Source organism: Pagrus pagrus (assembly GCF_965226575.1).
Source record: "Pagrus pagrus genome assembly, chromosome: 12".
NCBI lineage: Eukaryota > Metazoa > Chordata > Actinopteri > Spariformes > Sparidae > Pagrus > Pagrus pagrus.
The window spans coordinates 13,207,044-13,219,248 of NC_140196.1; the positions used below are offsets into that span (position 1 = coordinate 13,207,044).

A 12,205-nucleotide genomic window follows, 5' to 3' on the forward strand; every position below is an offset into this window, starting at 1 on the left:
GAAGTGAGATTCTTGATCCCCGTTTCGAGGGCACAAGTTAAATTGTAAGCATGTCGAGATTCAATGTTTGACAGAGATCTGCGAAGATAAACAGATGTGAGTGAATGTGCCATTCCAGCTGCGATGTTTGTCTTGAATCTACTGGAGGTTTAACTTCAAAATGCCTCGGATTGCATTTGGTATTAGATTTGCTTCAATAACAAATCCCCAAACTCATCTAAAGCGATAGTCTGGAAATGTTTGTGGTGGAGGAGGAGTTAGCTGCACAGCTAACAGATTTGATGTTCAGACTGTTTGTTTGTATAAAATAAGGAAAGCTGCATTTCTCAGCTTAAAAAGGCACTTGCAACCCAGATTCCTCCCTCACCCCTCCAGGATGTTGCAGGAGTCAACACAGCTCCCGTCACGGCTGAAGTCACGGCACGCGAAACACATGTCCGGGCCGGGGCCCCAGCAGCCGTCCGCGGTGCACTTCCTGTCACAAGTGTTGTTCTTCAAAGCTGAAAACAAACATACAATCTCAAAAAGAGATCTTTCCCGCATAATTCTCTAATTTCGAAATTAGACTTCATTTATTTAATCTGGCTTGTGCGTTACGTAATCAGAGGTTAGAAAACAAAACAGCAAAAGGATCAAAATCCAATTTACCACACGTGGCCACAACAGCATTGTCCTGTATGGTGACACTTTGGCTTTCTGATTTAAAAAAACGCTTCCAGTGTTTTTTGTCGGTGTAGCACAGGTTCTGGTTCTTCATGATGGCCACGTCTCCATCACTGATTTCTTTGAGGGAGCGAAGGCCCAGCGAGGTGATACCAAGCTGAGCAATAGCCAAACTGCGGCTGCCACTACAAAAAGAAAAAGGCGGAGACGAGAAGAGAAGCAGAGTAAAAAAAGGAAAGATTTTACGACAGCCTTAAGTAATGCTCAACTCCTGAAAAACAAATTTGTTTCCTGTAATCCAGTGGTTGTGAATCCACGGGGGGTCTTTACAAGGAACATACCGCTTAGTTCGTCCCCGAATGATCTCCAGATTCTCAAAAGGACTGAGTGAGCTCAGGCTGTCTGGCCACGTTTCAATCCACAAGTATCCTGAAGCAACAAATGAATCGGTAATTGTGAAACTCCTTAGCATCTATTTAGTGCGTCATGCATTAGTCAGGTTTGACGCAGTCTTACCAGTAATTTCTTTAACTGTCTTAAACACCTCAAACTGGGAATGCTGCATCTTTGGTGTTTTGGTATATGCATCCCTACAAATAATAAGAAAACACATGTTATGTAATATTTTCTAAAGGTGCCCAGTGATCTATTGAAGTTGATACAGTTGATATAAACAGGCATGTGAGGCTGTTATGCTGTTAATGTCCTTGGCTTACCCATGAATCGACGTGTGGATGATAGTAATGTCACCATTGATTTTCGTGCAGTTTTTAAAGGAGTCAATGTTGGTGGCATTGATACACAGAGTGTGAGTCAGGTCTCCTGCGCCAAGTCCATTACACACTGTAAACAATGAAGGAAACAAACATCAGTAAGGAAACCATTTCAAAATTATAAATGTTCCTCTTATTTTGGCACTAAAGGCATAATATGTGACATTTTTGGTGAATTGAGGGTTTAGATTATCCCAAATGTTTACAACAATGTTAAAACCCAGAGAAATCTCAGTGTGTTTCATTTGGTTGCCTGTCAATGGTGCCAAATCACCTTTATCCTATAGTTACTTTAACTTCAGAGGAAAAACAAGAAACACCAGATGACATACCAGAGCACGATGAAGGAAGTCAGCTAACTAGCTAGCTAGCTGCCCAAGACCCGTAAACACACCTTAATGTGTAAAATTGGTTGGACTTACCCCAACCCTTGCTTAATACATACAAAAATTAAACTGTAAAAATGACAAGTTGTGGTTTTACGGGGAGTTATGTGCTAAGCTAACAGACTGCTGGCTTGTGTCATTTAACATTTAATGTCCAGATGTGAGAGAGGTGTCCATCTTCTCATCTAAATCTCGGCACGAAAGTTAATAAGCGTGTTTCCAGTAGTTTTGTTCCACTGATACCAACTTTATTGTGTAAATAGGTCAGAGAAGTTGCACAGTGATAGCTTAACCCCCAACCTTTTGGGCACAATCCATCACACTTGGCGCACTTCCTGATTCCTCCCTCGTCCACCTCGTATGTGTTCCCGCTGCACATCCGCACGCACGCTCCGTGATCAGTCACCACATAGTTATCTGGAACGATTTCAAAACACAAGCTTAATGATTAATTCAACCATAACCATGCAATATTCAGCATTTACAGTTTGAATATTAAGCACCAAAACCAAATGTGCTTTAAAATATTCATAACTTGTATGAGTTTGTACATGACAATGCTATAGGCCACGCAGTATAGACGGAGAAAAACTGGGACGAACAGGTAGTAGTTAAACAGAGAAAGAACAGTGTTGCATTAACACGACCTGAAACTCAATCATTTTCTTTTCAAGTTCATACAGTTTATAATTAAACTGAGACTAACTGAATGTCTAACGACCCTGAAGGACAACCTGGACACTTGTTCAGCGTAGCACAATGTGAAAAAGCTCATAAACATGCATGACGTGTTTCACATTGTCCAGCGAAGCCTACTGGTCTTATTTTATTTATCTGCAAGCTGCAAATAATAATATAATATTTCATAAGATGAAAAGTTTAACAAACTTGGCCGAACATACAAAAAAAAATTAAGAAGCAGTGTGTTTGTTTGTAGCCGTTCTTACGTGGGCAGCTCTTCACACAGGTGGCCCCGAAGTTGTACTTTCCATGCGGGTTGGGTACGAGCTGGTGCAGGTTGGGGTCGTAGCGCATAAGGCCGGGGCAGGAGTCCTTACACACCCCGTCGTCCTGGAAGTCCCGACAGGCCTGCAGCACAAACAACAGTCATCTCGTACACTGGGACCATAACAGAGCCTCACACTAATGATAACACTGCATTCCTCTATCACAGCCTTGGCTTAATCTTCGGAGCTGCACAGAGAGGGAGAGCAGATACTCGAGGTGCTGCCAAATGAAAGATTTAATCAGCACTTATATGTCTCATTGGTACTGGAACCAATAACAGTAGTCCCGATCATAAAAACAGATGCTGCTGAGTGAAGCCTTTGTTTTGTCGGAGGCTTATCGTCCAGATTTAAGGCAGAAGTATGAAACATTCAGTGTTTTGTTCTTTGAGCTCGTCTCCTGCCCAGTTCCTTCGTCATATCATTACTCTTGTCTCGCATACGAAGGTGTGTTTCTCTCACCAGACAGTCAGTGGGCCGCGGTCCAGTGCAGCCTGCAGCACAGTGCTCATTACAGCAGTCGCTGGGTGAAGGTCCTTTGCACCTCTTAGAGCACTGCTGAGCACAGTTCAGCTTTGTAACTGGAAGTAAGAACAGGACAGAGTCAGTGGAAAGATGACTGAATGAAATGATTTATCATTTATTTTAGATTTTTAGACCATTTAAAAAGGTGCGATATGTAAGAATTGTAGTTTAAAACTTAAAAAAATATCTATTGTTTTGCAGAGAGAGATGCTGCAACACCTGAATTTCCCCTCTGAATCCCCCTTGGGATCACTACAGGCTAACTTTTCTTACTGGAGTATGACTGCAAAGACTTATTGTTTCTCAGTGATAGACTATGGAAACAAAGTGGCTCAAACAAAAGGTGAGACACTATGTAAAACTTCTTCAATCTGTTGAATATGATAGAGACAGAGACACGATACTGACATGAACAACTGTTTTTAGAGTTTCACCACACCACAAATATGAATTACAATCCACTTACAATAAAATGTGAATTAAACACAGATTTGAGCTTTCATACCTATAATATGTACACTAGTTGTGTTTCATTATTTTAAATAAATCACAGAATAACAACTCACAGGTCTGACAGTTTTCAGGACCAGGTGCCCAGCATGAACCATTGAAGCAGCTCGAGTCACATTTTCTACCTGTAAGACCAGACAAGAAATTAAAAAGAAAAAGGTAAAATGTTTACTTCTTTCCCTTTTAAATTCTTTAACAATCCACAAATCATCCGATATAACACATTTTTTTCTAGTCTCTGCCATCTGCTGTGATATGTATTACTTACAGGCTCGATTGTTGCTGGCCACTGGGAGCTCCATGACAGGTTTGCTCTCAGCGTTGACAATATCCCACCACTGTATTGTTTCCACATTGCATAATCGGTGGACTTCAAACTTCACTCCTCCTTTAAGAATTTCTGAAGAAGAAAAATGACACATGAGTTCAACAGAAAACAACACACCATTATTTACACCATAGAGTTTTTGTGAGAAATTCTGTCACTGGAAAGAGAGGAGAGTAGATGGCGAGGCGGACCGACCTGTCAGGCTGGGCAGGAGGAGCTCATTGGTGGCCCGACCAGTCGGTTTGTGGATATTGGAAAGAACAGCGAGGGCGAACTTCCTCTCGTAGAGCGTATGACCACGAATGATGCGTAGGTTCTCCAGAGAAATCCTGGACGCCGTGTTGAGTGCGATCAGGACGTAGCCGCCCACTTCTTCAATAGACTGAGGAGGAAAAAGAACGTCATTACCTTGACGCGCGATCAGCATTTTTATCAATTCACACAGTAAGCGGACTCTGTAGACCTTCTTCACAGCAGACATTTTGACTTGTCAAAGCGGGAAAGGCACAGGTGGAATTTATAAAGTTAATAATGGCTGCATTCCATTTAGGTGAGCTCGTTCCACTGCTCTGGTATCGTGCATGCTGCCTCACTTGACATGACACTTCATTCACCACGTCATTGGTCACACCTGTACGTTTCCTGCTTTGACAAGTGAAAATGTCTGCCATGAAAGGGTCTGTTAAGAGTCAAACCAAAAATGAAAATGTGAAGCAGAAAACTGGATTTTGGAGTTAGGAAGCCAGACCCCATCCTCAGTACTGGAAACCACTCTTGGAACTACTGCATTATTTCTGCTGACTGTATGTTTATGTGTGCAAGCTTGCACACGAGTGCGTGTGGTCCCTCCCGACATCTGCCCAGTCTTCACAACCTCGTCGCCACAGCTAGGGTTCAAGCAAAGCTCCAACCAGAGCGCTATAAACACACTGAGTCACCCGTCAGCTCGGACCTTCCACTGATTGTAATTATCTGTACTGATGCGATAAGAGCAGCGATGATTCAGGAGAGATTGTCTGGAAAACTGGCTTCATACTACCTGAGTAACAACTACAAAGATAATCAGATGAGATGTTCTCCCATCTGTTCTACGCATGTTTAGCTAACAGAATAAAGTCTTTACCTTGAGGAAGGACATGTCACGGTGCTCCTCCATGTAGGTGATCTCCAGGTTCTCCAGGACCACAGTGCAGTTGCTGTATGTCTTCACCATGTTCAGGTAGTGGTCCTCTCTGGATCCCAGAAGGTTTAGCCGGTTGGAGATGCCTTGGCATACTGCAGGGAAAGACCAAGAAACAAATCTGTGAGATTTATTTGAATGTTGAACGCAAGATGCAAACTGGCTGTAAATCATCTGCAGTGTCACAAAAGCATTCATCCAAGGCCCACAGTGCTATCAGTCAGAAACATTCACTGCTTATATAACGCTACTGGCTCAATTTATGCCTTTCTGTGTGTGTGCGTGTGTGTGTGTGTGTGTCTGTGTTTGTGAATTTGATCTGGACAGTCATAACTTGGCCGGCTTTCATGTGAAAATACACGATCTGGGTTGCATCTACAATAGGAATCAAATCTCAGCAGCGAAGCAGATTCTGGCTCGTGAGTCAAAGTGAGCTGGCTGTATTTACACTGGCAGAGGCCTGAATCTTTCCACTGCTATGCAGGCTAGTTAAAACAACCACGGCGACCAGCATCTCCAGGCCCTTTGTGTCATTTCAGAGAAAAGATTTGGTGTGTCACAGATTCCATGAGATCTGGGAGTGCGTTTCTTGGGGGAGCTTCAGCCCTCTAAATCTCATAATTAATAACCGTCTCAATAACTTCAGCCAAGTCTAAGCATATTTGATTTTGGGGCAGGTTCTTGACATGACTTAATAACAACTTGGGGCTTAAATAAAATGCTGATGTGTGCAGTTTCCCGAGTTTAAAGTTGCAATAACAACAAAGGCATTGATAGAGAGATTCACAGGACTACAATTATGGGCTGATAATGAAGCCTATCTGGCGTTATGCAAGCGAGTGTTTGGATAAGGACGGCAGAATGACTGATAAGTGCGGGAGACACAAGAGGCTTTTTTCTTTAATGAATGTGATTTTAAAAGGAAGAATGCACGTCTTAAGAAAGCAGGTCGTCTTCCTCTGTTCAGTCGTCCCCTGAGCTGGTCAGACAGGTTCTGACTGGAACCAAAAAGGGAGTCAGCTGTGTTTAACACCCCTTCAACACACACACACACACACAACCATACATGCCAGTGTGCACACGGCACACTGCATGCACACATAATGAGCATATAATTGGGTTTTTTTTGTTGATTTATGGGTTAACTTAGGCAATAGGTTCAGAAAAACAAAAGATTATTTCTCCGGTTATTAGAAATCACAATGTGAAATGTCTCTTGGGTCACATTCCACAACGTGTCCGCTCTTGACTGCGAAGAACGCCAAAACATGCGCTCCCAACTCCGAGACACACCTCATGACACAGTACATAACAGTTAACTTAACTGCACCGGGGCCGACCCAGCCCTGTGGTCATAACGGACTACATGTAGGGATTATGTAATCAGATTTTTTTAAAATAAGTATATTGAATCTGGATTGCATTTGGAAAAAAATGTGCAATTATATTATAGTAACACTGTCAGGATTAATTGATTACATTTTTAATGAAGTCTTCAACAACTGGCAGCGCAGAGGTATAAAAATCATAAATTTCATCTGAATTTTCAATTAATCTGTTGAATATTGTCTTGATTATTTGGTTAGGGTTGAAAATGTCAGAAAAAGGTGAAAAAATATCAATCAAACCAGAAAATATTCACATTTACGTAGCTTAAATCAGTGAATTCGGTTATTTTTTCCCCTAAAAGTTACTCAAACTGATTCATCAATTATTAAAATAATTGGCTATTAATTTTACGGTTGACAAGTGATCACTTCATTGCTGCAGCTGTAAAAACATCTTCCAGCTCAGTCAAACTACTATCTGAAGCAAATATGTTGCACTTTTCCTCCTCCTCTGTGCTCTTCACACATGTTGTTGTTTTGAATTCACACAAACCAACAGCGGCCGGGCACCCAATCAGTGAGAATTAGGCACAAACATCTGTCTCTCCCACCCTGCCTCTTCTTCCTCCTCATTAGTTTGTCCCTGAGGGACCTCGTTGACATGAACCCTGCAGTCCAGCAGCCTAACGTCCAGGCAACAGAGGCAGACTGGCAAAAAGCGAGCTGACTGTTTTAATTAGAGGAGCCATGCGAGATGTAATTAGCCGCCTAATTATTACTCAGACTGAGAAACCGAACTGTAATAAACAAAAAGGTTGTCATGACTGTGCAGCTGTGAATATTAATCTACCTGATTTGGGCCTCCTGAATGACACATTGCTAATAGGGATGCTTATTATAGTTAACTAGTATTTTGTTTCACCATATACAGAACATACATGTCGTGTATATCTCCCTCCACCCACTTGCTGTCTGACTGTTTTTTTTAACTTAATATTTATTGACGAGCAGTAAAGGCTGCATGAGGCAGGTGACTAAAGGTTCAACAAACTTCCTGCACCAGAGGCGGAGAGAAAAAAAAACAGTTGATTGCTCAAGCAGGCCAGAGTAAAGCCACTGTAAACATTCTCCTCTGACCAGTTGTTGATTTCGCAACTCCGCCGCAGGTGGTAAATGACCTGATATTCCACGACCATAAACTGACTTCCTCATCGGGCTGCAGCACATGAGAAAGAAACGAGGTCAGGCCGCAGCTACGCAGACGTTAAAACTAAACGATGGCCTCACAGTCCTACACGGTCTTTTATGTTTTTGATACACATCTGAGTTCGATGTGTCATAAAGAGTTTCTGCTAGTGGAGTCGGATAACAGCTATTGTGGAAAAGATTATGCAGAATGGAAATTACAGGGAATCCTGTTTTTCCCACAGCAGGTGATTCAATTTTGACTCATCAAACAACTTAAAACACAACTTACTGTCTGCAAACGGGTTAAATGCGCAGGTGGGGCCTGCAATGATGTAACTGATACTGTGACAAAGACTAATTACCGATTGCTTCACTTCCTCCAGCTGTATTGACGTCACAAAATGTCCAGGAGGTTACTCTGGGAGCAGGGAGTGGCAGATCTGGTATATCTCTACCTTCACTACTATATGCATGTATGTGGGTGTGTGTGGTGGCATGTACTGAATGTGAGTGAGCAACGCGGTGAGAAGTACAAAATATTCCCTGGATTGTTCTGATCAGCAGGCAGCCAGAGCGAGACAAAGGACTCGATAAACCCGATCATTAGTCATCTAAGCTCGGTGAAGTGTGCGGTCACATATCACTCATTTGATGTTTACTTGGGGACTTGTGTTGGAAGTCAAGGGTGTGTGGTAGTTATTCGTTTCTCGAGGCTATAGGATCTGTGCGACGACAGAAAACTAAATTGCCGACACTTATTATCGGAGATAATTAGCTCATTCTTCAGAACCACACTAAACACGCGCTCAAACACCAGGCTCCAGTCGAGAACTCGCGTGCTACCTCTACAGAGACGGCAGCTCAGATCTGTGTTTTATCTGCCCGGCTTCCTCTCAAAGAGCTGTAAAATAGACAAATATTTACTCAAATCTTGCCATATGATGCTTAAATGTTTGTTTAATTGTGTAAGTAAAGTGCAGAATCATCCCATCCAATACAAAAATACCACAGAATGAAAACCTATGAAAAAGTAGACATTTGTGTTGACGTCTGTCTGACAGTCTCTCTCAACAAAACTGAACTGAAATGGAAACTTCAGCATTTTGGGAAATATGCTTGTTTGCTTTCTGGTGGAAAATTAGATGAGACAACTGATACCAATATCATGTTCGCACTGTAAGCAATATTTTTTTTTTCCTGGATGGTGAAGGCATGACCCGGCCTTCCCCATCCATCTGATTGGCTTACTCTTATATTCATACCCTAACAAACCCTCGTCTGTCCCGGTCCAAAGCTCCACCAACACTGCCCCGGCCCTCAAGCTCCCAGTCCAGACTGCTAACTGCACGGCTAACTGAGCTAACTAGCTAATGGGATCTACATTGAGCAGCATTTAGCGGTTACTCTGGAGATAAGCTGCTCCCTGTCCGTGCTGAGTATGAATTCAGTAGGTGGCCAAATCTTACATATTGCACGGTTCATATGAAGCTACTGTGAGTGGGCAGTTAGCTTAGCATAAAGACAGGAAACAGATGGAAACAACCCTGTAAAACAGTGAATCAGGTTTTTGCACTTTGTTTTTTTTTTTAATGTAGGATCCCTAATTATTCATTATTTGACAAGACTGACACTTTGCAGAGGAAGTCAGTCAATTACAGGAACTTGGTCAACTATTAAATTTCCATTTTGGCCTTTCCAGGGTAACAGTTTAGGCACCCCTGGTTTAAAAGCTTTCCAAAGGCAGCGCTTGCTTTTGTAGCTTTTGTATTGGATTACATGTTATGTTATTTAAAAGCAGTGTTGGCACCAAACTGTAAAATGTAAACCTTTTCTTAAAACTCTGAAAACCTATTTGACAGAGAAAAGGGGAACAAGTGAAACAGAGTGTAAAACCAAAGTCACAGCAGACAACATTTACAAACATTTGAGGCACATCACCTAAACATAGCAAGATCAAATGTACAATGTTAAGTACCAAAACCAACCAAAGGAAAAGGGTTAAAGTCTGCCATAAATTCACATTTTGAGGCCTCATTTAGATGTTTGGATGAAACTTTGTACTTTTCGGGCCATGAGAGGAAGTACTGCATGGCCACAAATGCAAACCAATATTTCCAGGGAGATGGCAAAAACTACTCCAACTCCTCTAATGGTTTCCTTTTCTACGCTGAGCCGTTTACTATACATCTAAATCATCGTGCTTTCTACCTTTCTACAGACAACAGAAATGGCCCTGCCGCGTTCCCTTCCTCTCATTCACTACCTGCAATTCAATTAAGCTGTGTCCAGAGTCTGATAATTACATTATCTGAAAACTTAGACATAATTAATGGGAAGTAGCAATGCTAACTGACATGACTTGTTTATTTCTCTCTCCAAGTCAACAGCATTACGGCAAAGTATCTTATGTAACTCAATCTGCAGTGTTTCTCCGCTGATAACAAAATCGATGACCAGATTTATTCCCGTATTTAGGGGTAAATTACGGTTAACCCCGTCGTGTGTCTCCGCAGATGATAAAAAATATATGTTGGGGTTTATTTGGCTCAAAGTCAGGGCTCATTTGGGATTAGACTGACTCAAATTTCCAGATCTTCAGATTTCAGGGATAAGGCATAAATCTCTTTAAGCCCTCTATCAGTGATACTTCCTCGATTCTCTCTGTGCATTCAGCTCAAACTTCCTCCTCTTACATTTTCTGAATGTCAGGAGGAGATCAAATGTCATATGAAGGGGAAACAAGCAGCACAGTAGAAATATGTGCATTCTTTGGTGGTGTACTATATTCGTATATTCGTGTGTAGTTTGACAAAAAAAAAAAAGACATCCTGATATCCTGCTCTCTGTACAGGGGAAACGCAATCTTCCTTTGCGTGGGAGATGCACCAATCCCTTAGAGAAAACATCTTGGGGCCTCAGAGAAGAAAAAAGGGGCCAGTACGGACCAAAGGATACCCCCCCACTTTCCCTCCATATCCCCAGTGAACGCAACAACACAAGTCCCTTTGACATCTCAGGAAGTTGATCTTTGCGAATGGGTCAGTTCCAGACGCTACCCTGTGATGCTGAAGCAGATGGTAGCTGATTGTCGTCTCCAGCGGAGGAGGACGTACTGGAGAGAGAGAACTGATGGACAGGAAGTGTGCGGAAAAAAATAAATTGAGAAGAGAGAAAAAAAAAAGGAGAGGCAGGAGTGGTTTGCGGTTTAGCTAACTGAAACGTTGAGCGAGTGGCTGCGGGGTCAAACTGTGGAAACGGGGTGTAAAGCCTCACACTGGATTTATGAACATGCCTGACCTTTCCCTGCAGGCTAACAAAGGGCGCCAAAACATTGGTGCGGCCAGCTGTATAACACAAGCAAGTGAGGCATCCCACTGAAAACGTCATGTGCCCTTTAAACAGTTCAACCACGGTGACTGTGCTCCCTGGCCCTGCCTGAGTTTGAGCTCAGTCGGTGAAGTTTAGTCTGTTAAAAGCTCCACAAAGTGACCAAATAAAGACCAAAAAGGCCAATGTTTACTCTTGGCTTCTGAAGAGCACTCTCTACCAGTCAGTGAGACACTCCAGATACCTGTGACTGGGCCCATCTGAATGTTTACTCTGCACCTCAGCGTGAGGAAACTGCGGATTTAAGTTCAGCACAAACACAGGAATACAGTATGTATACTCACACTGCGGCATACTGTGATCAGCATTTCTCAGACCTTAAACAGTGAATTAGTCCACGATAGTCCACTAATTAGGCTCTGGTTTTTGAACCTAGCAAACTAGCCTGAATACCAACCAGTTTTGAGTGAAACCATCATTATTAAAGACAATGGCCTGCAGAACAAACTTTTCGGGTTTGGAAACAATTTATTTTTGGTCGAAATGCGAACAAATCAAAGCTTCTTCCGCAAACTGGAATGGAAAAGGACTACACAATCTCTCATTTGAGCACCAGAACCATGTGGACTAGTCCTGCACGAGGTGGTAAAAAAAGTCATATGGTGATTATTTTAACAGATATCATGATTGCGATGCGATTCTTGATCAGTGGTATCGATAATTTTTGCATCATTACTTTCATTTTCACCGAAGAAACGATTGAAATCACGATGATATGACTTTGTTGGCTCTACCTGAAGAAAGAGATTTGTAGGCCAGTACTGTACCTTCATCTATAAAAATCGCAGCTTCTTGCGATCTGAACATTGCACCTGGCCATATTGTGAGCATTTACATCTACACAATGCTGGTTGTGTTGCTTAAAATTACATTTACATAATTCAATAGAAAAACTGTTGTGGTTACTCTGGATCTGTGTTTCTCAAACTT

General features: G+C 42.2%; 1 protein-coding gene across 1 annotated transcript in view; it reads right to left on the reverse strand.

Annotated features, from left to right (window-relative positions):
- The window catches only part of egfra (epidermal growth factor receptor a (erythroblastic leukemia viral (v-erb-b) oncogene homolog, avian)), a 46,363-nt gene that overhangs the window by 19,151 nt on the left and 15,007 nt on the right, over window positions 1-12,205 (reverse strand). Inside the window, exons 2-13 of the mRNA XM_084369253.1 lie at window positions 5,316-5,467; window positions 4,388-4,574; window positions 4,133-4,264; window positions 3,921-3,989; window positions 3,292-3,410; window positions 2,770-2,911; window positions 2,123-2,239; window positions 1,380-1,506; window positions 1,180-1,253; window positions 1,005-1,092; window positions 649-848; window positions 368-500 (exon numbers count right to left, since the gene is read on the reverse strand). Of these exons, the coding sequence (XP_084225379.1) occupies window positions 368-500; window positions 649-848; window positions 1,005-1,092; window positions 1,180-1,253; window positions 1,380-1,506; window positions 2,123-2,239; window positions 2,770-2,911; window positions 3,292-3,410; window positions 3,921-3,989; window positions 4,133-4,264; window positions 4,388-4,574; window positions 5,316-5,467 (1,540 nt within the window). The remainder of the gene's footprint in view (window positions 1-367; window positions 501-648; window positions 849-1,004; window positions 1,093-1,179; window positions 1,254-1,379; window positions 1,507-2,122; window positions 2,240-2,769; window positions 2,912-3,291; window positions 3,411-3,920; window positions 3,990-4,132; window positions 4,265-4,387; window positions 4,575-5,315; window positions 5,468-12,205) is intronic.